General features: G+C 46.8%; 1 protein-coding gene across 1 annotated transcript; it reads left to right on the top strand.

The window, feature by feature from the left end:
* The first annotated feature begins 696 nt into the window (after positions 1-696).
* Positions 697-26,609, top strand: HCLS1 (hematopoietic cell-specific Lyn substrate 1). The gene is made up of 14 exons (XM_084802630.1): positions 697-845; positions 3,227-3,310; positions 4,235-4,308; positions 12,471-12,600; positions 14,265-14,375; positions 17,510-17,564; positions 21,575-21,685; positions 22,251-22,306; positions 23,052-23,121; positions 23,679-23,890; positions 24,867-24,983; positions 25,405-25,636; positions 25,786-25,848; positions 26,053-26,609. The coding sequence occupies exons 2-14, from the start codon at positions 3,227-3,229 to the stop codon at positions 26,184-26,186; spliced, it is 1,449 nt and encodes a 482-aa protein (XP_084658756.1). The 5' UTR covers positions 697-845; the 3' UTR covers positions 26,187-26,609.
* The last annotated feature ends 1,322 nt before the right edge of the window (positions 26,610-27,931 follow it).

Genomic DNA, 27,931 nt, shown 5'->3' with positions numbered 1-27,931 from the left:
GGCCTTCACATCAGATCATGCCTTTGGCCCAACAAGTCACCTGAGCACATCTGACTGGAAGATAGACGGGAAAGGCGGCAGATGTTATCAATGTAGAGTATGTCAGAGGTCACGCCTGCTTCTTGGAAAAGGCTGGCTAGAGTCAGACCTCTATCGGTGCACTCAGGCTGCACACAGCTTCCCAGGGTGCTAGGGTATCTTGCCTTTTTCATGAGTTATTCTTTGGCTGTCAGTTACATGGTACCTCATTTTAGCTGCTGTACATAAGAAGAGGATTTGTTTTTAAGGCTTGCCTTGCAAATTTCACATACAGATTGTTTTCTCACTAAGCTTTTTTTTTTCCTATAGCCTATATCGAGTGTTATATTTTTGTTTTCCTCCCTCAGGCCAGGCCTCTACAACAGTGTTGTAGCCCAGGCTACACCTGAGTGCTAGGATCACAGATGTTTGCCACCAAACCCACTGCCTTGTTTTGATTTGGTGTTGTTTTTTACTGTCTTAGGGGCAGCTGTCCTGTGTAAAACACAAAGTGGTCTAATAGCATTCCTCAATGTGTCTTAATTAGTTGGGATGTGTCTCCATGGTTTTTTTATAATTTTCCCTGTGACCTGAAAAAACTTTGCAAATTACTAGACACAAAAAACACTTAACCCTTTTAAGTACCCAAAGTATAAGGAACTGACTCAAGCTTCAGGAAGTAGCTATGAGGACAGTGTGGCAGGAAATGACAGAAAACCTGAAAACGGAACTGAAGCAGCTGCTCGGTTTCTTGACCTGAAGTGGCAGCTGCTGGAGGGGCCGCCGGGTGTGGACGTGAAGAGCCGGAGCTCAAGCAAGCAGTAAAGGTGGGTACTCTGAGCTGTGGGAGACTTGGGGAGCACAGGGGAAGCATTCGAGAGAAGTCTACATCGCACGCACTTCTTGTTGAGGGAGGTCGTTGCTAATAGGTGTTGAACGTTTGATGGTTGATGGTCATGAGGCCTGTATGCAGTGCTTGACAATGAACAAACGTCTGAGGATGTCAACAAGGAAATGGCCTGCACTCGGGCAACTTGATTGATCAGCCAGCTAGGACCGCGGGCCCAGCCAAGGACGCCCTGGGTTCTGTTGCTGATTGGCACAGCCCATTCTAAAGGGCTGGCTGCCCCTGTGCACTAGGCTGAAGGAGACTGGTGGAAGATGAAGACAAAGTGTCTAGCAATGACACAAAACGCACATGGACAGTGCAAGGGGACAGGAATTAGCCATAAATGAACACTGGTGCTGAGCCAAGTGCTTTTCGGGGCCAAATGCAAACATGATTGTTCAGCTGTAAAAGTACCTTTCTGTTTGTGGGAATCCCAGAGGGTTAGAGACAGGGGGGCGCTTTAGATCAGCTGGGTTAACCCCTTCGATACTTAACACTGGGGGACAAATGCATCATAATGACTTGCCAAAGGAAGTTAGTATGGGTGGACCGCTTAGTCCAGCCACTGGCTAAGCAGTATGTGCTGTGTTGTATGACTGGCAGTGGTCCCACAGGGGCTGTCCTCTGACTGGGAGTGTCCCTGGATCTCTTGGCTTCTGGTGCCATAAGCCAGCCCTGCTATAGGGCATTGGGGTGTACCTGGCATTCGCTGTCCTTCCCCGGATTATTCTCCAGCCTCCTACTTCAAGTTAACAGCCTTCTTGATCAGCGATCAGTAGTACAATACAAGCATATTAAGTTATTTTGCTCTTAGAATTGAGTGTGAGAGGTTGGTGGGAAAGAGAGATGAGCTGAGGCCACTGTGGGGCACAGAGGACAAGATGGGACCGCCAGACCTCACTGCTGCCTTAACTGCTCATGAATCTATTTGACTTCTCCTTTCTAGTTTCCTTATGTTGCAGAACAGTCTGAGGGCGAGGACATGTCAGACAGGCATAAGGATGTGGGGTCACAGGTCCTCTTTACCTGTCCTAACCTCTGTCATAGCTGTGGCCAGGAAGGGAAGGCAGAGTATTTCTTAGTAAGTCATGGTGACAGCCATGTTGACTCACCATTCCTCCAGTTACTCCTCAGCACCCCTTTAACCCGTCTACCTTGGATTTCTCTGGTGCTGACCTTCCAGGGGTTATCAGAAAATACAGGCAGGCATGGAGGTTTCCAGGTGGGTACAGAAAGGGGAGACTTGCAGCCTAGATGGACAGAGTTCTGGGGGTGGGTGCTTGAAGAAGGTCTCCTTTGGGAGAGAGAGTCATGAGCACCAGGAAGGTCTCCAGGGGTGGCAACATCTGACAAGGACGGACAGAGTCCTTAATCCAGGAAATCCCAAAGGCTACCAGGGCAGATGGGTATTAGCCCTCACCACCACTCAGAAGCCCGAGTGTGACTGGACAGACCTTCCTCACACTGCTTGGGCAAGACTATAAAACACAGGTGTCTGGTGGGAGAGTGATTGACACCCCATCAAACTAGGGTTCCCCAAAGACTTCTGTATCACTCGCTTAGCTGGTGAATCCCACATAGTGTTTCAAAAAGGGGACCTGTTACATGCTACACTTGAATACTTACGTTTTTAAAAATAATTGAATGGCATATTTAACTGAGTGATAAAAAAAGAATATAAAACCTTGGTAATTTCCTTCTTAGAAAATTGAGGATTCCTTTCACTTAAGGTTTCCCCAGGCATCAACTAATGTGGGTATTTCAACCATTTGTCCCAACTGATGACCTACCTTAAAGTGTAGTGAGTGGCCAGTCTTAGAGTGAATGTGGGACAGTGTTCCACAGACAGGTTAAAAACAAAAAAGTCAGTGTAGCTAAGCAGATTATACACAGAAGGGACACTGGACTCACTTATGTCCTGACAGCTAGAAAGGAAACCTAGAAAGGAAACCAGGGAGAAATATGAGTGACCTGCCACCGCCATCCCCTGGAGGGTGTCGTATGGCCACTGTTGATGACCGCTGCTAGCTATGGACATAGCGAACAATCCCTGCACTTGGACAGAGGTTATTCTGTGTTACCGACACCATATTGACTTGTGCAGACTCGGGTATGCTCAGATCATACTGATCTATCACTAGGTAAATCCCACCGCTTTCTCTTCTACTTGAGCTGCAGTCTACTTTGCTTCAGCTCTTGTTTTCTCCTGAGAAAGAATGGCAAGAGCGCTCCATTGCTCACAGAGTTGACCAGCATTCTTTTCACCCTTCCTCTCGGCTCTTATTTTATTCCTAATTCCTAATCAACTGTCACCCTCAGATGTGGAAGTCTGTAGTGGGGCACGATGTGTCTGTTTCCGTGGAGACCCAGGGTGATGACTGGGACACAGACCCTGACTTTGTGGTGAGTAGGAAAGTAGCTTTGCATGGGCAGTGAAGGGGAGGGAGCATCTCAGCCACTCTGGCTTGTGAGGGGCCTTAGAAAGGACTGTCTGCGCAGGGCGTAGTGGCGCACACCTTTAATCCCAGCACTCGGGAGGCAGAGGCAGGCGGATCACTGTGAGTTTGAGGCTAGCCTGTTGTACAAAGCGAGTCCAGGACAGCCAAGGCTACACAGAGAAACCCTGTCTTGAAAAACCGAAAAAAAGAAAAAGAAAAGAAAAGAAAGAAAGAAAGGACTGTCTGCGATTAAGACAGCCTCCTCCGTGCTGGGATAGATTGGCAAAGCCACTGGCCTTCATTAGTAAGGAAGCATGGTGTTGGCCATGAAAGGGGCTAAGCATGGGTGCATTTGATAGTGACACTGAGGTACTAGGTGACTTTATCCTGAAGTTGAGGATCAGTTGAACCCGGAACTACTCTGGCCCATGATCCATGATTTCAAATGTCATGGGAGACCGAAAGCGGAAAAGATGGGTGATTGAAAGTAAATGAGAACATAGCAGGGTCGGAGTGGCACACGCCTTTAATCCCAGCACTCGGGAGGCAGAAGCAGGAGGATCTCTGTGAGTCTGAGGCCAGCCTGGTCTACACAGCTAGTTCCAGGACAGCCAAGGCTACACAGAGAAACCCTGTCTTGAAAAACCAAAGAAAGTAAGAAAGAAAGAAAGCAAAGCAAAGAGAGTAAGCAAGAGTGTGTTAAGGATCACTAGTTTAATTTTACTTTTCATGTGGGGTTGAGGTGGGATAAATGCAGCTATGAATGAGAGTAAAGACCCTGACTGAAGAAGCATCAAATGCAGGGGACAGGGAGGGTGTGTGTCGGTTGCTAGGCTCCCTGCAGCCTAGCGCATTTCTTGCCAACACTGTTGCACGCTGTCTTCTGTAGAACGACATCTCCGAGAAGGAGCAACGGTGGGGAGCCAAGACCATCGAGGGCTCTGGACGCGCAGAGCATATCAAGTAGGTGCCAGGAGGACTGGGGGGGGGGGGGGGCGTGTTCCATGAAAACCTGCAGCTTCCTGGAGTGCGCAGGAAGGATCAAAAGTTCAAAGTCAAGGCTAAGGGGTTACATCATGTAGACTATAATGTGTTAGTGATTACCCTGGGCGACTGGTAATACGTCCGTGTCTTGTTAGGAAAGAAAGAGAAGCACGTTCCCCTGTCTAACCAAGAGAGAGTCTAGATTTGACTTCTCTGCTTCATGCTCTCTGTGTCTGTCTTCCTCCATCGGTCTGTCTGCTGTATGTGTCTACGTCTGTTAGACCGATTGAGGGCTGAATTGTGAATCTGTTTGTCCCTGTGTCTTGTGTGTGAGTGCTGTGAGCCTGGTGTCTGTCCCTCCCTAACAACAGGCTCTGCTCTGGGGAAGGAATGAGAGATACTTAACTAAAGTCCTTAAAGAGTTTTTTTAAACAAGGGATGAAGTCCCTGGCTCCAAGTGACCTAGATAACAAGCATCATTGTCTGTATCCATAAATGGTTGCTTTCAGCCTTTATGGTAGATTTTAGGAAGTTGCTTTCAACTTCTGTATTTGCTACTTTCAGCAAGTGGTACACGTGCATCAGTCTGGGTCAGGGGTGTGGGAGAGAATAACTTAAGACTGCAGCCGTGCATTCACTTAGGTTATAAGAATTGACCGCGTGGCAAGTAAGTTTGGTTGTTACACTGTTCTTATAAAGGTGCTTTTAGCAGGCTAGCCATCGTAAGTGTTAAGTGATTTCACGGCGTGTGATTAGCATTGGCTGTGAGGTCCAGCAACATTCAATATCTTAGGATTTAGGAGATGTTTTTAGAATGTTGCATCACCGCAATACACAAGACTGTCTCGCGGGATACACCCCTCTTATCTCCGTGGATTGGTCAGGATCTTCTAACCAGGACTGTCGCCATGTTGTAGTGGCAAGGTAAACACAATGAGTGCTTTCATGAATATGAGTGAAAGTTGTAAAGTAATGAATTCTCAGCTCGATTCTCAACTCTTCTTCCTCCCACACAGTAACAATATTTTAGCCTCATTTCTCCCTAGATTTTTTTTTAAAGTGTGAGTAAATTTCCATTTTGCAGCTGCCGTAGATTTAGGAAACACGGCACATGTTTGTGTAGATCTAGAATGTTGGTTTGACTTGTAGCTATACTAAATATTTACATTTTATTTTATTTTCTCATTTTTTATATGTACGGGTCTTTCGTCAGTATACCACATGTGGCTCTGTTGCCCATTGGAGGCCAGAAGAGGATGTTGGAGCCATGGAACTGGCGTGTTGGATAGCTGTGAGCTGCCAATATGGGTGCTGGGAATTAAACCCAGGTCCTCTGGAAGGGCAGCCAGTGCTTGTAACCCCCTCATGCATCTCTCTGGCCTCAGCTGAATATTATTCTTAAACATATCAATTCTGGAAAGTGTGTACAGTGACAAAGAAAAGGCATGGGGCCAGGGAGGTTTGCAGAGCCTGCTTCAGTGCTCAGCCCCTCCTACCCACTCCCTACCCCACCCCCACCCTGATTGCTCACAGATCCAAGATCAAAGGTCTTTCCTCTTCTGAGTGAAGGCCACAGGCCCCGGTGTTCTGGGGACTGCTGAGATGCAGTACACTCTTGCGGTGCCTGCATCTTGCTTGTTAGGTAGTAGTAGATTCTAAGGACAAGTCCTAAAATCCTGCCATGAGCCTATGGGAAGTGCTTGAGTTTGGGCAATTTTGACTCAGTTCACAGCTCTGTAGAGGTGTGAACTTAGTCACAGCCAATGTCTTAATAGCTCATTTTAATAGTTCATGGGGGACTGTGTGTAGAACTCAGTGGCTAGCATATGTTAATGTCTGCGGGCATGGGTACTTAGCGCTTTGCTGATGTTACGTCTATACTCTGTTAATATAGTTTATCAGATTTTCCATCCCCAAAACCTACCATGCGTGTGCAGCAGCTGATACCTTCCTTCTTCCTAAATGGTGTTTACTCAAATGGCTGTATTGCTACCGCTGTACACATCACTTTGACGTGTGTTCCCTATAGTAGTACCGTGTAGTGACTGTGCATACGTCCTTATTAAGCTAACCGGATCTATGTTCACTACAGTAAGTGTTGGAGATATTCCCACAAAGGCTTACTTGATCCCTCTTTGGTAAAGCCTTCAAGGTGCTGGGTGACCTTGGACAAAGCTTTTATCCCCCTCTGATCTTCAGTTTCCCCACCTAGATCAAATAGCACTCCAGGGGACATTTCAACATAAAGTTTATAGTATTCTTTGGGTGGTACCCACTGAGCCACTCTTCATGGTCAAGTGGAAATCACCAAGACCCTGAGAGTGCAGGGGAAATTGGAGAGAGAGTTCTTACCAGACTGAGCTGACTCAAAACAGGAAAAGGAAGTGACTGAGGTTCTTAGTAGGCGTGCTACCTGCCGCCTCACTGCTGTGCTTCTTTTAGGTCAGCCTTGAATACATTTAGTCTGGCAATGGCTTTCTAGTTCACGGACTAGCTTAAGTGATTTTTTTGCCATCTCTCTTCAGTTGTATAGAGAAATAACCCCACTGTTAGGGCTATCTATCACCCCGTGTCCTTTGTGTGTTTTCTAGCCTCCTTACTGTCTTTCCCCTTGACTAGTAAAGGATTCTTATTACCCCCGAGCAGTGATTGTTAAACTCTCTGTGGGAGAGGACAAATATTTTTGTGTGCTGTTCTTCTATTGCCAAATTTGTTACAGATTAATACTTTTGTAAAATAAAATACATGGCTGAAAAACAATGTGGTCGAAGACATAAGCACAGTTTTTATTTTTATATTCAACAGATACAAGGTCACCATGTAAAACTCTTGCTCACATTTGTAAAAATCATACTCTTGATTTTTTTCTCTTATTGCATTGTGAAAAAAAGCAGGACAGCTCCCAGACTGCCCTGGGGACAGTGCTGTGGGTAGCACTATACTGGACAAGGCCTCCCTGAGTCCTTAGGTTAGGTCTCACTGAGGAATATTAGTAAGTGCCTGCCTCAGTGGCTTAGCCGACACCTGTGTTCTGCCATTTTGCACAGAGTGGATAGGAAGAGTAACACAGTACTGCATGTCCTGAAACAGAACCCTGGAGGCCCAGGGACCGGTGCCAGCTCTGCTGTGCCAGCACCCAGGGCATTAAAGAGAACAGTTTCACCACTCTGCCTCTACTTACCCATGTGACTGGAGATGATAGTACTGGTCCTCCTTCCCCACACAGGGGTACTGTGAAGAGCCATGGCTATCACATGAGAATAAAGGGCAACATGGATTGAGTTGCGACGTGCCAGGCAGTCGTGTATGTCGGTCACGGAGGATGATGTCGTTCTGGTAGCACAGAAAAGTAAGATAGTCATTCTTGATTTTAACAAATTGTCTAAGGATATAGACATAATAGGGATGAGTAATGATCTCAGTTCAGCTCAGTCTGAACCTATGGGCTGCATACTTAGCCACTCTGTTATATTGTCTCTGATAAAGGTGACTTGTCACATCCACCATTCTCTTTTTGAAATGTGAATCCCCGTGATCAACTGCCCCCTTCCCTTTAGAGCAGCCCGGGATAGTACAGTTTGGCTCTAACAGCGTGCCATACTGACGGCATACGTGTGGACCACCATTCGTTACGTTCTTATTTTAAAACTCAATGCTGCCGACGTATATCAGTATAAACAAGTGGTTTGGTGAATTTCGATAATACTACAAGGAATCACCAGTACAGTGAGGACATAGAAGATCCAGTCACCACTAAAAGTCCTCCGTGTCTCTGTAGTCAGGGCTCCTCCTCGCCCAGTCCACACATAAAAGCTGACTTACTTTTTGTTAACACAGGGTAGGTAGTTTGCTCTCTCTAGAGTTTCAGTAAATGAATAACAAAGATGGTACTCTTTAAAAAAAAAAAGGTTTTATTTATTTTATATATGAGTGCTCTATCTGCATGTGCACTTGCGGGCCAGAAGGGGGCACCAGATCCCAGTATAGATGGTTGTGAGCCACCATGTAGTTTCTGGGAATTGAACTCAGGACCTCTGGAAGAATAGACAGTGCTCTTAACCTCTGAGCCATCTCTCCAGCCCCCAAAGATGGTACTCTTGTGTGTTGGTTTTCTTTTACTCAGCATGTTTTGAAATATTCTAGCCAGAATATTGTATATATTGGTCTTTAATTTCTTGTTACTGTTGAATAGTATCCACTGTGTAGCTACATTACAGCTTGGTTTATTCACTGTATTGCTAAACATCTAAGTCTATTAAAAACATATCATGAGCATTTGAGCACACCTCTCTTTGTTGACATATATTTTTATTTTTCCCAGGGTACACTTAAAAAAAATCTAATTGTTTATTTATAAAGTCAGTGTGTGCTTACCTTTTGAGAAACTGCCGGTGTGCTTTCGAAAAGGACTTTACCATAGTTCATTTCTGCCAGAAATGTTTCACTTGCCCCATGTCCTTGTCAACACTTGTTATTGTTGGTAGTTTGAATTTTCACCACTCTGTGGGTATGTGGTGGTGTTAATTTCTATTTCTTGGGTGAGTAAATTTTATTAAACATTTTTCATGTGCCATCTGTGGCTCTTCATCTAACTTCTTTCTGAAACATCTGTTCAAATATTTCCTCACCTTTGAAGTGGACTGTCTTTTTTAACTGAGTTCTCTGTATATTTTAAAAACAACTTTTGTAAGATGTGTATTTTATATATATTTTATCAAAGAGTAATGATTGCTCTTTTAATTTTCCAGTGGTATTATTTCATAGGCACAAGATTTGAATTCTGATGAAGTCTGTTTTATTTAAAAAGATTTTTTTTTATCATTAGTAGTGTTTTGTTTTGTTTTTAATGTGTCTAAGAAAAAAAATTTTACCTCGAAGTTGTGAAGATCCTCTCTAACATTTGGCTCAATTTAAAATTTTATCTTTTAATATGTGTGCGCAGCATGAGGTTGGGGTCAAGGGTCATCTTCTCTGTGGCTATCCAGTTGCCAGGCACGGTCCAGACTCTCCGCCTTCCCCGCTGACTCAGCAGGCTTCTTGGGCCTTCCGTGTGGTTGACTTCTGTATTCTGTTCTGCCTCATTGGGCAATGTGTTAGCCCTGACAGCATTCCTACCACACTGCAGTAGGCACTGTGTGCTAGGTCATTGAAACCAAACAGGCCTCCAACTGTGCACTCCTTCTAAGTTTTTCTTCTTACTATCCCAGGATTTTATAATTTCATACATTTAGAATTAGCTAGTCAGCTCCTGAAAAAATAAATGCCTGTTGGGATTTTGACTGGGATTCCACTGGAGAGTTTTCCATTCTGTAAGTCTGGGGCATTCTTTCACTTGTTTAGATCTTCTTTGAGTGTTTTTTCAGAAGTATTGTTCAGAGTTCAAGTCTTATGCATAGTTTGTTAAATTCACCCTAAAATATTCGATGTTGTGTCATGGGTATAGCTTGCTTTTTAACTTTCAGTTTTCAAATGTCTGCAGCTGGTAGATAGAAATGCAGTCAACCCTGAGATAGTGACTTCGTACCCTGTAGTCTTTCCCCGAGTGCTCAATAGTTCTGGCAGCTTCTTTGTGGACTATTCAGCCTTCTCCAAACATGTGATCATTATTTGCGAATACAGCCCTCATATTCAGAACCGCTCAGCTTTGTGCCCTGTATCATTATTTGTTAATAAAACCCCAAAGTGCTGCCTTTCTTCTCTCTCACATATGAAGTCCTGGATCTGCGCAGGTTCTCTTGCTCCGTCAATGGAAGCCATTTGGTCAAATATGGGGCACCAGAGTTGGTGTGAAAGTCGGACCCCACTCTCCACTCAGCTGTGGAGAATGTCCTGTCCATTGGGTAGATCTGGGCAGGGATTCAACGTTTACTGCACGTATTGTCCTTGGCTGGTGCCCTGGGCCCAGATCTACCCGTCATAACGTTCTTCTTGTAGGTTTATAGGACCCTCTGGATCCTTCTATTTCCCCATTCTCCCATGGGGAGGCCTGGTGGCACTCAGAGGAAGGATAGCAGGCTACCAAGAAGAGACTTGATACCCTATGAGCATATGCAGGGGGAGGAAGTCCCCCTCAGTCACAGTCATAGGGGAAGGGAGCAAGGGGAAAATGGGAGGGAGGGAGAAATGGGAGGATACAAGGCTGGGATAACAATTGAGATGTAATATGAATAAATTAATAAAATATATTTAAAAAATAGAAGCCATCCGAAAACCTGGAGCAGAGACAGTGAGTGTGTCACAAGCCTCCTAGGTATGACACTTGCCACCTGAATGTAACATGTTGCTTTCCTGTGATTCTTCTATCTGGCCACTGTCTCCGTACATGAGATCTTTTGTGTACTCGGAGCCTAGCAATGCTTCGAATTCAAAGTTGTTTGATGGATATTTATCAAATAAAATGATTATATATTAAGAGCTACTCAGGATGGATTGAACAATATGGTAAAGATGTTATAAAAAGTTGCATTTTCAGTTGAATGTGGCTACAGATGCCTGTAATCCTGGCCCTTGGAGGGGTAGTCAAAGGTGACCTTGAACTCCTCATCTTCCTTCCTGTGTGTGTGTGTGTGTGTGTGTGTGTGTGTGTGTGTGTGTGTGTGTCTGCAGCATTTTCATTCAAATAATGCCATCTGCTGGTACAATCCTCTGACCAGCCTGCCATTCAGTTGGTGGATCTGTGTATTTTCCCAGTTGAAAATACTATTTGTCCCCAGCCCTCGGGTCTCACTTGAATACCTCAGTTGGGAACCCTAGTCATTCACAAGCTTTTAGAGCCGGATCCTTTCCAGACACAGGCAGCTCCAGGGCTGTTGAGCCCTTTCTCCCAGATCTTTGCTTTCACAACTGCCAGAGGGGTCAGGTAAGGCATGGGAACACTGGGTGCCTCCAGCCCTGGGACTGGTTTCATCTGAGTCATTGCCAGCTCTCTAAAATTAACCGTGGCTAAAGCCGAGAAGCTTTTTAAATGCCTTCACTCAGATTATCCCACTAGACCAGGAGATGGGTCTAATCTTCATGCCTGAGAACATCCCACTGAGATGGCAGCTCTGCCTGTAACCGGTTTCTGCTGGCCTGAGCTAGTGGAATCCCAGGGACTGCTTACTGCAGAAAGTCAGGCTCTACAATTTAGAGTTCTCTCACCCAGATATTTCTGTGTGGTCCCAGGGGCCCTTGTGTGTTTTCAGATTTGTGAATCCTTGCTGTCATTTGTTAGTGCAGCCACTGAGCTGTCAACTCGTGTCTTGAGGCTAAAAAGATTGCGACTCTCTACCCTCTGTGACGCTGCAGCCTCCATGGTAGTAACGATGTAAAGGAGATAAAACAAGCGAGAGAAATGCGCCTTTTGCCCTTTCCGTGTCATTTGCTCTCAGAGGTAGAACCCCCGTCTAAATTATGGGAGCTTTAAACTGTTCTAACAAATAATGAGTGGATTTTGTGGCTTTGTTTCTCTTTGTTGTTCCCAGAAATTACCGGGCTTAGGTTGGAGAATGTTAGTGCTTGACACCCGCCCCCCAAATAAAATAAAATAAAATAAAATAAAATAAAATTTACCTAAAACTCCACTTTCATAAGCATCAGTTTGAGTGATTTCCATTGTGTTACTGAAAGGTAGCATTTCAGTTTTCCAATCTATTTTCCAATTACTAGGCATACAGATTGGTTGTTTTTGCTATTACGTATAATGTTTCAATCATTAGACATTAAGCTTTTCCCTATTTAAAATTATTGTGGGGGGAGGGCAGACTCTTGGAAGAGGAATGTGTAGGTTTGAAGGCATTTGCATATCTTCATGCTTCTGGAGACAGAGCGCCTCATTGCTTGGAGGCAGGTCCTTTTGGAGAGGCAGCAGTCACTTCCTGGTTGTTGGTAGGTACATATCACTTGTCCTCTAATACATGAGGACATGGAAATGGCTCTAAAGATCACAGGGCTATGGTAGGGAGAAGGGTAACAGAGCACAGGATCTTGCCTTCTAGAGAGTTTAAATCAGGCTATGATGGTTGAGCCAACCTCTTACTGCAAGCCCATCACCGTTATATTCAGGGCACTTAGAGTCTTACTACAAAGTATGTCCCTTGTCTGGGAAGGAGTCTGTTGACCTCCCTTATTGATGTGAGTCTTGGGGGTGTGGTTACTTGCAGCATCCACCAGCTGAGGAACAAAGTGTCCGAGGAGCATGACACTCTCAAGAAGAAAGAGCTGGAGTCAGCGCCTAAAGCATCCCATGGCTATGGAGGTCGGTTTGGAGTGGAAAGGGACCGAATGGACAAGGTGAGCAGAAAAGCAGAGCTCTGCCTTGAAGGAAAAAAATAATAATAATGGAAAACAAATTGACTCGCTTCTTGGTGCTTTGGTTTAAAACTTGTTCCATTTGGGCTTTCATGTGGAATGTCTATGTGTTGTTTGTATCTTTTTTTTTTTCCCCCTTGTCTCAACACACAAGGTATAGAAAAGAGAGTCGGGACATTAGAACAGCTGGCCTGACTCAGCCCATGGTACACTGTGACCCTTTGGGGAGGTTAGTTTTAGTTTGCAGCTTGACACACTCTGGAACCACCTGAGAAAAGAGCATCAGTGAAGCATTTTCTAGATTAGTTTGACCGGTGGGCATGTCTGTTGGGGGAATTGTCTTAATTACCTTAACTGACGTTTGGAAGGCCCAGCCCACTGTGGGCGGCACCATTCTCCAGGCTTGGGTTCAATATCGTGTAAGTATAGAGACGGTGAGCTGAGCCGTCAGCACACATGAGCTCATCCTCTCTGCTCTTGGGTGTGGATGTGCCTGGTTCCTTCAAGTCCCTGCCCTGACTTTCCCACAGGGAGGAAACCTAACCTGGAACTGTAGCAAAATAAAACCTTTCTCCTTTACAGCTTCTTTTGGCAGGGTGTTTTAATCACAGCAGCAGAACCAAACCAGGCCACACTTAGACTGAGGAAGCAGCAAGCATTAGTGGAGAAGGAAAATTAGGATATAGAGTTATATGTTGCCTTGAAATGCTTTGTATTCTGTCCATATTGCAACTTCTCTTATAGCCCTTTGAGGCTTGCATATCTGATATCCAGCAATCAGATACCTACATTACGGTTCATAACAGTAACAGAATTACAGCTATGAAGTAGCAACAATGTAATGTTATGATTCCTTGACACCCCAACATGAGGCGCGGTGTTGAAGGGCTGCAGCATTAGGAAGGTTGAGAGCCACTGCTTTACTGTATTGTGTGATTACATGTGTATGCATGGTACGTGCATATATCATATATGGTGCATGCATGTGTATATGTGGGGGGGTCCCAGCAGGATGTCAGATGTCCTCCTCTGCAGCTCTGGAGGCCTTAGTGCCTTGAGACAGGATCACCCACTGAGTGTGAAGGTCTTCATTTCCCCTAGCCCGGTTGGGAAGGGAGCTCCCAGAGTCCAGCAGTGTCTTCCCTCCAATGCTGGGGTTCTCTTTGTGGGTGCTGGAGATTTGATCTTAGGTCCTCCTCACGTTTGCAGAGCAAGGACTTGTGCCTACACAGCTTCTCCTCTGCTCCTTAGTAGTGTCCTGTATACTCACTAAACAGTTCAGAATTCATTTCTGAATGATTGCCCACAAGTAAAGTAGGACAAAGATGCCTGGTTGATGAAGTGAAAACCTTGGCCAGGGTATCTAGTCAGTGTCCTCTGATGCGCCCAAGTCTTGCTTTTTTGTTTTGCTCTGCGATTCCCCATTTGAGCTGTCCTCTCCCTTCTTCTCTGGCTATCTCGTCTCTATCTTCTGCCTTCTAGTACATTCCCGGAGATTTCTGAGCAATGCTATCTGCCGTCATAGGTTCCTTGGCACCACTGACTTAGAATGGAGTTTCTTGTATCCTGACATCCGTTTGCCACCTCTGTCTATTTCTTAAGGTCGTTCTGAACTTTTCGCTCCCTCCATCCCTGATTTTCCTTAGAGCGCTGTGGGCCACGAGTATGTTGCTGACGTGGAGAAGCACTCATCTCAGACTGATGCCGCCAGAGGCTTTGGGGGCAAATACGGAGTTGAGCGGGACCGGGCAGACAAGGTATGCAACAGCTCTGCCCCTCTACCGTACTCCTTAAATTATGTGGGCTTTACCATCACTCAGCCCTAAGTGTAGGGCCATGCTTCTCAGGTGAAAGACAGGACAGCAGAAGCCATCGGTGTCTGGCCCTGAGGTAGGACAGCCCTCATGACCTCTCTAGGCAGGTTTGTTGGTGCTAACACTGGGGGCTGCATGCTGAGCATCAAATCCAGCATTTACATCTCCAGTGGGGCTGGGCTTGTAGTGCAGCTCCCACCTAGCTCAGGAGAGGCCCAGGGTTCATCAGCAAAGCATCCTTTGGTCAGTAGTAGGCAATGACTCTTAAACTCCTAATAAGAATTCCTCAAACCAGTCGGGTGTGGTGGCGCACACCTTTAATCCCAGCACTTGGGAGACAAAGGCAGGCAGATCGCTGTGAGTTCGAGGCCAGCCTGGTCTACAAAGTGGGTCCAGGACAGTCAAGGCTAATACAGAGAAACCCTGCCTCAAAAAAACAAAAACAAAAACAAACAAACAAACAAACAAACAAACAAAAAATCCCTCAAGCCATTAGCAGAGAGAAGAGAGAATCTCCTACATAAGTAAATAAACCAGTTAGTTATTTAGCATCACAATGCTTTGAGAAGGTGAAGGTCTAAACAATAATCTGTGGAGCTGGAGTGTTGACAGAGACTTTTTTTTGTACACAAGAGTAAATTTAAAGAGGAAATACACTACTAAGCAAGGACGGCGTGCTGCAGTGGGAAGAGCAAGGCTGCCGGCTTTTTGATGTTTCAAATTCCACCTTGTATGAGACTCCAAATCCTCTTTCATGGTATAGATTGGAGTCTCATCTGGAAGGGGAAGGAAGATGCTGAGGGGAAAGGAGATAAAGAAGAGAGAGGAATGGGGGTGGGGAATCTTCACACCCGGATATGAAGTGGTGACGAGATGATGACGACGATGATGATGATGATGATGATGATGATGCTTGGCAGCAGTTGTTAATTAGGTAGGCCTGAATCCAAGCTGCTAATGTTTGCACTGTTGGAGCAAATACACCCAAAACAAAACCAAGAAAGGTCAGAACATGCTGTAAAAGAAAGGAAAAGTACAGACATGTTTAAAGACAATAATGTCATAAGGAGCATGTAAAATTCTAGAAACAAGAGAGAATTCCCTGCTGAGTCTCAGCTCCTCCTTGTTGTCTTTGCCCAATGCCTTATTGTTAGTTGTTATTTTACAAGCACAGATTGCATCACCTAAGCAACCCATGTGTCCTGTAAATCAAGGATCAAAGACTAGAGGCCGGGAATAGCTCAGTGTGGAGCGTGCCTGCCTGGCTTACAGGTACCACCCCAGGTGTGCAGGTAGAGGCAGAGGTCAGACACCTTTGCCTGCTAGCTCTCCTTCCGCAGGTCCATTTGTCCATCAAGAATCACAGGGTGGTAAGTGTGCACGTGGCAACCACATGTAAGATGCATTGCGGCAGAACTAGCAGGGACACACAGAGCCAGAGCCCCCTGCATAGCGAACGGGCTTGAGTCTGGAGAGGGAACAGGGTTATGATTAATAATAAGAAAACAAGATGATAAGATAATAAGATGCCAGGCAACAGATATTAGATTATATGAGATATGAGGTTTATTAAGTGAGCATGGGGGGGGGGGGAAGGAAAGGAAGGAAGGGTACCCCAGAGAGAGAGAGAGAGACAGAGAGACAGAGACAGAGAGAGAGAAAAGAAGAGGGAGGGAGAGAGAGAGAGAAAGTAAGGGGGCAGAGCAGGTAGAGGGGGGAAGAGAGGTAAGAGAGAGAGCCACATGGAGGTGTGTCCTTTTATATGGCGCTGGGTAGGGCCACGACCCGGTGGCAGGTAAGTGATGACATCACAAGTAGGCGGACTGAAGCAGATGCCAACAAACAGCACTTGCTCCTCCAGAAGTCTGGTTTTAGACACTCCCTATCGGGGTGTGGAACAAAGCTTGCCTCCATTTCCCCTTCTTGAATTGGGCTGGGCAGGATGCACTTATCCGTTTTGTCATTTTAAAATAAAAAAGGACCTGACTGAGTGAGACTCTGATGGGGACCTTTGAGACTGCAGAGAAGGAAACCCACACACTCATCTTCAGCAGACCACAGTGTAGTGGGAAGGGGCAGGAACTAGCCTCCTGGCATGGACTTTGCCCAGCCAAACCTACCTGGTGGGTCGTCCGTGGCCACAGTGGGGTGAAGAAGAAGTTGGCCTGCTGGATGGGAGTTAGCTCAGTACCCTGCCAGAGAGGGGAGGGGAAAAAAACCCTCAGCAATAATGGGATTTCTTCCAGGCTAGAGCCCTGGAGTAAGCTCCCTTTGATCTAAAGAGGAAGCACTCAGGGATTAGCCTGGTCGGATCCAGGACTTCTCTCCTAGCTATCTACTTATCAAAGAATTAACTCTCTTCTCTCTTTCAAGTTCAAAGCCGTCCTTGCCTACCGAGGGCATTTGAGGCCAGCCTCAGATATAGGGGAGCCAGAGAAAGAGGAGGGGAGGGAAAAGGAGAGGGAGAAGGAGGCAGGGAGAGAGACTACTTAGCACTTAAAATACAAACCTGACCCTTACTTAGAAACCCATAGTTACCAAGCAAAGGGGGGGGGGGCACAGCTCCCAGGATATATTAGGCCTTAGAACCAACTTGTATCTCACCCCACCAAAGGTGTGTCTTGCATCCCTGAGAAGCCATGCTGAGACCAGCACAGCTATGGCCACACACACACAAAGCTTTCAACTTACAGAGTCTTTACTAGCATTGGTCTCATTTTAGTTTGTGTGGCTGACTTGAAAGTCGGGGGGAGGGTGCTCTGTTTAGTTGTTATAATATTGCAAATGAAGAGAGATCATCTCTCTCAATTTACTGATGTGGGTAAGACACTTTTTAACTTTCTCAAAGAGACCAGTGCTAAACAACTACAAGTGGGGAGAGTGGGGTTTGGATGTAGCATGGTCTGATGTCCAGGGCCCGTGCTGACTGCTTTGTGACTCCGTTTCTACTTCAAACCTCCAAACCTAGCCCCCGGTTACTAAAACGCCTCTGGGACTGAGATGAACGTAAGGGTAACTCAAAGAGGGAGGAAACGAAGAGCCGTGACTATACTAATTTCTCATTCCCTTCTCTGCAGTCAGCTGTGGGCTTTGATTACAAAGGAGAAGTGGAGAAGCACGCATCTCAGAAAGGCAAGCACCCCGCACCTTGGCCACCTGGCCAGCCAGCTGCCTCTGCCCACACCTGCCTTCCAGCAGCTTCTCTTGGCTCCCTGCCTCTGGCTCTTCACTTGTTTTGGCCACTTTTCAGTTCCAGTTATGGGCTGGCTTCTTTCTCAAATTCTCAAATTCATTCCAGAAGATTTTTTAAAAATTTTATTCAGGGTACATCCCAATTATTAATTATCCCCTCTCCTGTATCTTCTCCTTTCCCCCCACCCTCCCTCTTTCATTTTTTTTTCCTCCTCCCCCAGACCTCTGACAGAATGGGACTCCTCCCCCACCATATGACCACAGCCTATCAGGTCTCATCAGGATAGCCTGCTTCCCCTTCCTCTGTGTGCCCTCCAGGACTCCCCACCAAGGGGAAGTGATCAAATCAGGGGCACCAGAGTCCATGTCAGAGGCAGCTCCCCGCTCTTCCCACAACTGTGGAGAATGAGCCGTCCATTGGCTACATCTGCACAGGGACTCTAGGTTTACTGCATGCAGTGTCCTTGGTTGGCGTGAAATTCATCATTCCAGGAGCTTGATCAAATCTGTCTAATCCTTTCTTTCCCTGGTTGAAGGGTTGAAGGTATAATATTCTCCTTTGTTCTAGAATATGTTATCTTTAAAACTTAACACATACCTTTGACATGAATTTCAAATAATCAGTCTTTGTGGAATAATATAGAAAAAATATTTTAGCTATACTCTTTCTACCATCTATATTATCATTGTCCAGTTTGTTGTTTATATCTTAGTTTTAAACCTGATAGAATATAATCACTCTGGGCATGGTGGCACATGTCTTTACTCCTAGCACTTGGGAGAGAGAGGCAGATGGATCTTTATGGTTCAAGGCCAGCCTGCTCTACATAACCAATTCCAGGACAGTGAGGTCTGCATAGAGAGACTCAGTCTCAAAAAACAAAACATAGATATATTACACATATAACCAATGATGCTTAAATTGAGTAACAGTGGCCATCTTCCTATCTATTTGTCATATTTCATTCTTTCTGCTGGTTTTGTTTCCTTCTTGCTGAAGTGTGTTTCCTGATTATCCTTTTGGTGAGTCTGTGACAGAGCCCCTGGCCCTGGCCCTGGCCCTTGGGCTACATGTTTTCCCTTCATTATTTTGAAAACATTATTTCATTGTTTGGAGTCTCTCTCATGCCAGGCCAGTTATCATTCTTTATAGATAATATATCTTTCTCTTAAGAAAAATAAAAATAAAAGTTAAGCCAGGCCTGCTGGCATTGTTCTTTATTAATCTTGGCTCCTTGGAAGACTGAGGCAAGAAAAATGCAAGTTGAAGGCCTGACTGGGCTATATAGTGGGTTCTAGGCAATGAACAAGTCAAAGAGATTCTCCCTCAAAATTAAGAGGTGATGGTGGGATGTAGGTCAGACACCGAGTGCTTGCCTGGCACGGGTGAGGCTTCAGTACTATGAAAGCGAGGTATTAGTCAAGGAAGGTGGGTCCTTCTTGTTTATTTTTGTTTTCTCTGACACTGGATTGCAGTTGTTTTTATTATCCCATCTGGGACTTTCAACATCTCCTCTGCAGTCACGGCCTCCATTCTGGAGGTTGCTAGGCTTTTCTCTTCTGCTATGGCTTTCTCTCTCATTCTCCCGGAACTCCGTTTCTATGTCTTTGTCTCCTTGTGCTGCATTCTGGGTAATTCTCTTGGTTCCTTCTGGAGTCCCCTAAGTCTCCTTAGCTCTAGTTAATTATGCTTTAAACATCCAGTTAAACTTGTAACTTTCAGAGCTTCTCTTCCCTGGAGGTTCCCCTCCATCCTGTTGCAGTGCTGTTGATTTCTTCACCACGCCCCCCTCTTCTTTAAGAAAGGAATTAACTTTAAACATAGTTGCTTTTGCAGTGTTCTCAACCTGTGGGTCACGACCCAGCCCCAGCGACCCTTTCACAGGGGTTGCCTAAGACCAGAAAGCACAGATAATTGTGCTACTATTTATAACAATAGCAAGATCACAGTTATGAAGTAGTAAAGGAAATAATTTTATCTTTGGGAATGACCACAGCATGAGGAACTGTATTGAAGGGTCACAGCATCAGGAAGGTTGAGGACCACTGCTTTAGAGTCTCATGTTTTATGATATTATAGTTCTTGGGGACACAAATTGATGTGTTTGGTCAGTTTGCTTTCCTTCATGGTTAGTTGTGTCCTTTAGGGTTTGTAATTTTTTTGTGACCAGATTTCAGTGAGAAAGGGGGTTCCTTTTTTCCTAGGAGTTTCTTATGGCCTGAGTTGAGCACAGAGAATTCTCATCCACTGCTGGCTCAGCAAGACAGGTGTTGATAGTAATGGACCGTTAAAAATTTTTGTTTTCATTGAGTTCACTATATGTAGGTCTGTCCTATCATTCTATGTTTTCTTAGGCTGGTTATAAAATAATTCTCATTTTTAAGAAGTTATCTCATTTTGTCTAAATAGCCCAATAAGTTATAGTATTTCCTTATTCCTCATGGATGGTGGCTTTTCCTTATAGCGTGTTGCCGTGTCCCTCTTGCCCTTCAGAATGCATTCTTTCTTGAAGTCCACTTTGTGCTGTGCTCATTCTTATGCTTTCCTTTCCACATACATGTTTTCTTTTCGTGTACTTGCTCATGTGTGTGAATGTACAAGCATACATGTGCTCATGCGTGTGGAAGCCAGAGGTCAATGTTGGGTGTTTTCTTGAGTGAGACAGGGTCTTTCCCTAAACCTGGAGATCACAGATTGACAAGACCAGCAGCTCAGCAAGCTCCAGGGATCCTGTCCTTGCCTGTCCAGCTTCGGAATCACAGGCATGCGCCGTCACTGTCTGAATCACAGGCATGCACCGTCACTGTCCTTGCCTGTCCAGCTTCGGATTCACAGGCATGCGCCCTCACTGTCTGAATCACAGGCATGCGCTGTCTAGCTTCGGAATCACAGGCATGCGCTATCAATCACACTTAGCTTTGTATCTGGGTGCTTGGGACCCAAACTCAGCTCCTCATGTTTGCGTGGCGCTTTACTGACTCATCTCCCAGCACCTGCCATGTATGTGTATGTTCTGAGATCAGCATTTAACTTGATTTCTTAGCTTAGAATCCCCGAATCCTATAATTGAAAAAATAAAAATAAAGTTTCATTCCATAATTGAATAGAGGATTAGAATTCCAAATGTTACTGGTAAAGTTTCCCCGTGTCAAACACTGAACAGAATACAAGACCCCTTGACATTCCCCTTACAAGTGAGCTGCATTTTTTTCTAGATTTATTTATTTATTTATTTATTTAAACCGAAGTCCACTCAGACTGCGGTCCCTCCCTCTCACTCTCCCGAGGGAGAGAAGAACGATCATGATTTTTTTATTTTTATTTTTTATTTCTTTTTTTTTTTTTTTTAGAGGACTGGGAAGAACCTCCTTTTCAGCTCCCATACCCTCTCCCTCCTATTCTTATTTAGATTTTAGAACCACAGATCTTAGGTCCTAATCCCCGTTCATTACCTTTTTATTTTAAAGCATTTGGGGTCTCTGTGGCTCTCTGCTCACAGTTGCCCTGCCCGGACTCTTGTATTTCTTTCTGTTTTCCTTCACCCCTTCCTCTCCTGCTCGTACACTCCTCCTTCTCTTCTTCCTCTTCCTTTCCTTCTTCCTCTGCCTCCTTCTCTCTGAGTTTCACTACTTAAATAATTTACTAGATTTGCCTGAGATTTCTGTTTCTCTCGGGTTGGGGAAACAGCCCACGCCTCACACGTTTGCCCCTTATTGCAGAGATCTCCTCTCATGTTCTCTATACATAGCCTTTCCTTGTACAATGCAATATCGAGGTGATCTGCTTGGGATGGAAGTGAGGGCGCTGTATGCATTAAAGTCGCTCACCTGTATCTGAGGCCTGTACCCTTCCCTGCCCCATCGCTCTGCACTCATTCCTTCCGACTAATCTCTCTAGCATTTTCCGGTGGGCTGAGGCTGGCCTCCCGAGCCTTCCCTGTGTATTGCAGATTACTCTCGGGGCTTTGGTGGCCGCTACGGGGTAGAGAAGGATAAACGGGACAAAGCGGCTCTAGGATATGACTACAAGGGAGAGACGGAGAAGCACGAGTCCCAGCGAGGTAAGTGGGATTGGAGGAGCGAGGTCACTCGGTGACTCAGCGCCCTCCCTTTCTTTCCTTTACGGAAGCTGGTCCAGGGAACAGAGGTGGATGAGCAGAGGAGGGGCATGAGGGGAATCCCCACGGGGTGAAATGGACAGCGGGATTGAGAGCCTGGCAGACGAGGGGCAAGGAGAAAAGGGATTGGGGAAGGAGTGGAACCAGGCTGCGTGGGTTGGTGTGAGTCTCACAGGCCAGTCAGCTTCAGGGAGGGCCAGCACTCTTTTCTGGGACATAGCAGAAATGGCTGGGGGAGGGGGGCTTGCCTTGTTTTCCTATTTACTTCCTTTTGTTTTGTGTTGGCAGCCATTTCTCTTGTGTTTGCTTCTTTCCACCACTTTCTCCCTTCTCTCCTGCCCTCTCCCCTTTTTCTTTTCTTCCCACCATCCACCTCTGACACTTCTTCACCTTTCTCTGCGCTGCCTTCCACATTCTTGTCTTCTAGCCCCGCTGCTCCCTCTCCCCACCTATTCCCAGCCAGCATTCCCGTCTCCTGGCTTCATTCACAGAATTTTCTTTCCCACAGATTATGCTAAGGGCTTTGGTGGCCAATATGGAATCCAGAAAGACCGAGTGGATAAGGTAAACACAGGACGTGGTGTCAAGAGTGTCTCTGGTAAAGGGAGCAAGGAAGAGGGGAAGCCAGTGGGAAAATGGAACTTCAGAGCTGGGTCCTCAGCCTGGCATGCTGGGCTCTGACACCGAAGGAGCATGCACTCCACACCCTGAGGTTAAACTGAGGAGAGTGGAGGCTGGCAAAGAGACAGAAAGGAAAGGCATACACCAGGGAAATTGGATATGGCATTTCAGGCATTTATCATTTGTTTTTGTTTTGTTTGTTTGTTTGTTTTTCGAGATAGGGTTTCTCTGTGTAGCCTTGACTGTCCTGGACTCACACTGTAGACCAGGCTGGCCTCGAACTCACAGCTGTCTGCCTGCCTCTGCCTCTCTAAGTGCTGGGATTAAAGGCGCGCGCCACCACGTCTGACTGTTTCAGTTGTTTGTTAATCCCGTCTTCCACATCACTGTCCAGGGTGTTCACCAGTCCCTCTTCCTGCATAAGCAAGGGCCTTGCTTCTTTCTAGGTAACCGGGCTCAGAGAGATGAGATTCTGTGTCCGCTTACCTTTCAACACGGGGAGCTGAGCCCACCAGTTGAGCTGTTTACCCTTCTCTCTTCCACGGGACAACACTGGAGAACCCAGTCCACCTGTTGCATGTTCCATGGCTATAGATGCCCCCCAGGGTAGCCCTACACCCTGGTACTGCCGTATGGCTCACTACCCTCTTGCTTCCTCACGCTATAAACACTGTCCTTCTGCCTGCAGAGTGCTGTTGGCTTCAATGACATGGAGGCCCCAACCACGGCCTATAAGAAGACAACACCCATAGAAGCTGGTTAGTCTTTCCGGGTCCCGTCGGTCTCTGTGCCCTTCAACCTCTATTCTTTTCCAGCTTTCTGTCCTCCCAGACCGTGCCCTGCACACCCTGACCTACTGAGATCAACCAAAGGGGACGAGATACCTACTCTCATAGTTCCAGAGTCTGTCTCCTAGGAAATGCAGACTACCTTGGTGGCAAGGGGCGTGGCATTAGGGGAGAAACTAGGGTCAGAGACACACAGACAGAAGGAGTGCCCGGGAAAGACAGAGAGAGAAGGCTTCTGGCATGGGGAATAGGATGGTTGGGTACAGGCACGTGGATTTAAAGAGCATGGGCAGAGAGAGACGGCGGTTCAGGGACTCATAAGCTTGAAAGGACAAATGGTGCTTTGTCAAACGGAATGTGGGCTTCCGTGCTATAGGATCTCCTTATTGCTGCCTTCCACTCCACGAGCCTCCTCCTCTTCTACTCTCATCCTGTGTGTTTAACAGATTTCTCTCCTTTCTATAAGTACCACCCCCACCCCCCTCACAATCCAGGACACCCTTAGTTTTTCTCATCTGTATCTGCAGCTTCCAGTGGTGCCCGTGGACTGAAAGCAAAATTTGAGTCCATGGCTGAGGAGAAGAAGAAGCAAGAGGAGAAAGAGAAGGCCCAGCAGATGGCCAGGCAGCAACAGGAGCGAAAGGCTGTGGTAAAGATGAGCCGGGAAGCTCAGCAGCCGGCTGTTCCTGTGGAAGAGCCTGCAGTGCCAGCCCCATTGCCCAAGAAGATCTCCTCAGAGGTGAGTGCCTGGTGATCGAGAGTCTGGGATCTCTTTCCCAGAGACATCTCAGGGTCCCAAGTGATAGGCATAAATAAAATAATAAATAAGTAAATAACAAGGCAGATGGTTCCCTTGTTGAGCAGAGTCTGTTGTACTTGCCTTTGGGAAAATTCCGTGTGTGCTGTTAGCTCCACGTACCCGGAAGTTGTTTTTAATTTATCCGATACTGCCTAATAATGTTTGTTATTAGGCCTATACCTATTATTATTACATCAGTAAAACTGCTAGCAATCAATCAAGACACAGACACTTGTTATATTTTAAAATAGCCTTAGTTAACCTGGGGCAGGGCAGATATCAATCCTCTAAACTACTTCCCATAGTGGGGCAGAAGCCATCTGCTCCTAATAATTTCTATCAAGCTACCTCCCTCCCATCCTTAATCCCATATACTTGCTTTGTTCTTCATCTGGGCTGAATCCTTCATCCACACCGGCCATGTGCTTCTCCTCCATCTAACCCATGGTGGCCTTCCTCTCTTCTCCTCTCTCCTCCAGCCTCTCTCCTTCTTCCCAGGACTCTCTCTGTCCCAAGCCTGGGAACCTTAGCCACACCTGTCTCATCTGTCCTGCCCAGCTGATGGCCTTTTATTGGTCAAAAGGTGGGTCACAGGGACAGCAAGCAGTAATTAGCATCAAAATACATCAGACCATCCCCCAACAGAAAGGCCAGAAAAAAATAAAAATAGAAACAAAGCTTTACCTGCTAGGGTCTCTATAATAGAGGCTAAAATGGCAGGTCGCCAGCTGCAACTGGTAGTCAGTCATTGCTGTGGCAATCAAAGATGAAGGTGCCAGCACCTCCAGTGTGGGACCCATCTCCAGGGCTGTGTGGTACTGGACTAGCACAATGGGAAGGCAGTTAAGTAGAAGAGAGAACATGGCAGGTGGGTGTGGTTAGTGCAGAAACGCAGCCTCCTTGCCTCGCCCTTCAGGTCTGGCCTCCAGCAGGGACTCACGCACCCCCAGAACCTGAGCCTGTGAGGGCCAGAAGAGAACAGCCTGTGCCCTCCTTGCCGGTGAGACAGACTCCAGCACAGATTCCCCTGGAGGTAAGCAGAGCCCCTGAGTTTCTCTGTCCCGCTCATCTTCTCGTGTCTTAGGAAGGAGGGTTGTGCAGGGGCGGCCAACCACCCTGCTTTGCCTGCTCTGGTTTTGGCACTCATACATTCTGGAAACTTCCCTTGCCCTGGGCGGATGTGAGCAGCTGGTTTCTCCTAGCTGCAGCATCCCAACAGTGTGCTTTCGCGTTGACGGTCTCCTGGTTTTCCAAAGACTCTGCCTTGCTTTCCGCGCCCCTCCTCTCACACCTCGTGCATCCCCTCCTGTCGTTGCTGGGTGAACGTTTGAGGAGGCTGGGCAATGAGGAGCAGACTACTCCTGATGAAAAGCAAGGAAGAGGTTGCTGCTGAGGGCGCTAGCAACCTCACTAAACCATCACTGAATCCCCCTGGTCCACATGTCTTTCCTCAGGACAATGACGAGCCCCCAGCACTGCCCCCTAGGACCCCAGAGGGCCTCCAGGTGGTGGAAGAGCCCATATATGAAGCAGAGCCTGAGCCTGAGCCTGAGCCTGAGCCTGAGCCTGAGCCTGAGAATGACTATGAGGACGTTGGGGAGTTAGTTCAGCAGGATGAGGAAGCAGAGGGGGACTATGAGGATGTGCTGGACCCTGTGGACACCCCTTCTCTGTCCTACCAGGCTGGTGAGTGGGGTGAATGGGGAGGGGAATTTGGTCCCAAATCTGGTTAGTTTTGGGGGGCAGCAGAGAAGGAGGGGCAGTCTCCCCTCTGCCCGATGGGATCTGCTGGTTTCCTTTCTCCATGTCGGTTGTTTGTATTTCTCATTTTTCAGGATCGTCAGGTGGGGCTGGTGGTGCAGGCACCTCTGCTATAGCCCTGTATGATTACCAAGGAGGTACGTTTGAAGCCACCCGAAGCTCCTGGAATTCATGGTGGCCCACCCACCCCCCATACGTAGGAAAAGGGGTGGGTTCTGAGGGTCAGAAAAGGGCCTAGAAGACTAGGCCTGTTTCCTTCCTTGAGGCTTAGAATGGGCACAGGGAGGCACAGAGCGGTTTCCTGTATGACCTTCCTAATGTTTCCCCAACTTCCTCCGCAGAGGGAAGCGATGAGCTTTCCTTTGATCCAGATGACGTCATCACTGACATTGAGATGGTGGACGAAGGCTGGTGGCGGGGCCGTTGCCATGGCCACTTTGGACTCTTTCCTGCAAACTATGTCAAGCTCCTCTAGGGCCAGGCCCCACCATCTTTTGCTACCGTGCCTCCCTCTGTCCACTCCACAGTACTGCTGCGAGGACCCAATAGGACGCCAAGGGAACCCTGAGGCTCTGCCAGCCCTCCCTTCCCTGCTTCATTAAGAGCTTTAGGAAGAACCAACGTAGGCACGGGGCCTTCCCTCTGTGTCCACTCTCCCCTGAGCAGCTCATGGAATCATCTTGTAGTCCTGCCTCCTTCAACAACACCCTGGCTCTGCTCTCCTCCCTCTTGAGCGCTGGGAGTCCCCATGTGCTAGCCTAGAGGGAAGCTCTCACTGGGCTGTCTCATTCGTCTGGTTGTGGGTTTGCTCATTTTTCTTCCCTTAAGAGACCAATTGGAAGTGCCCTTCTGTTCAGTCCTAACACTGAAAATAAAGTGAGACTGTGGCTTAGCTTTCTGCTGGGGTAAGCAGTGCTTTTAGCACAGGCCTCCCTGGCCCTGACTCGCCATCTCTCTTTCAGGTGCACCCAGAAGACCCCTCTAGTCTGTCCTTTAGGACGTGGTGCTCGTACCACTGCCCAAAACCTGTGCCTTTTTATTTGGCTGTAACTTAGTCCCAGTACGAACCAGACATGCCTGTTGTCTTAGTCAAGGTTTCTATCATTGTGATAAAGTACATGGCCAAAGGCAGCTTGGCAAGGAAAGGGTTTATTTCAGCCTACAGCTCTCAGGTCACACTCCATCACTGAGGGAAGCCAGGGCAGGAACTCAGAGCAAGAACCTAGAAGCAGGAACTGAAGCAGAGGCCAGGGAGAGGTGTTGCTTACTAGCTTGCTCTCTGTGGCTTGTTCAGCGTGCTTTCTTATACCGTCCAGAACTGCCTGCCCAGGGATGGTGTGGCCCTCAGTGGCTGGTGGCCTCCATGCGTCAACCATCAATTAATAAAAATGCCCTATAGACTTGCGTATGGGGGGAATCTTATGTTGGCATTTTCTCAACTAAGATTTTTTTCCCATATGTCTAGGTTTGTGTCACATTGACAAAACCAACCAGCACACTTGTGAATGTCAGCACTGTGGATTAACAGGGTCAGGTGGCCTCCAGATTAGGGTAGTACAGCCTCTGCTGGCTTTAGCAGTTGCGTGAGGTTAGCATCCTACCTGGGGAAAAAAAAAACAGACTTTTTCCCCACTTGATGATCTGTATGTATGTATGTGTGTCTGCACGAATGAATGTGCAGGCACACCTGTGTGTTCAGGTGTACGTATGTTGGCTAGAGGGCCAGTTAGCTGTCATTGGTCAGGAATATAATCTACCTCTTGTCAAACAGGATTTCTCTTTGATCGGGAGCTCACCGATTAGGCTTTGCTGGCCAGAAAACCCCAGGACCCTCTTGTCTCTGCCTTTTAAGGACCAAGATTATCCCCAACTGCATTTTACATGGGTTCTGGAGGTCAACATCAGCTCCTCATGCCTGGTAGGAAAGCACTGAGCCATCACCCCCACTTCCTGACACATGGAAATTCTTGAGGAAGAAGTGCAGATTAGGTGGTTGGAAGTAGGAAAGGAAGGTTGCCCAAGAGAAAAGACTAACACCAAATGAGAGCAAATTCATTGTGGTCAGGGTGTCTAGGGCCTCAGCAAGGCCCAGGCTTCCTGTTACCAGCACAGCTGGAACCCATGTCCAGGAAAGGGTAGATGGACAAAGTTCATGAGGCTTCTGGATGGTCCAGAGCTGGATGGAACAGAGAGGAAGAGGTACAGATATCCAGGTAGCCA

Source organism: Acomys minous (assembly GCF_964271855.1).
Source record: "Acomys minous genome assembly, chromosome: 11".
Taxonomy (NCBI): Eukaryota; Metazoa; Chordata; class Mammalia; order Rodentia; family Muridae; genus Acomys; species Acomys minous.
The sequence above is the reverse complement of the archived record's forward strand: the minus strand, read 5'-3'. Positions and strand labels throughout refer to the sequence as shown.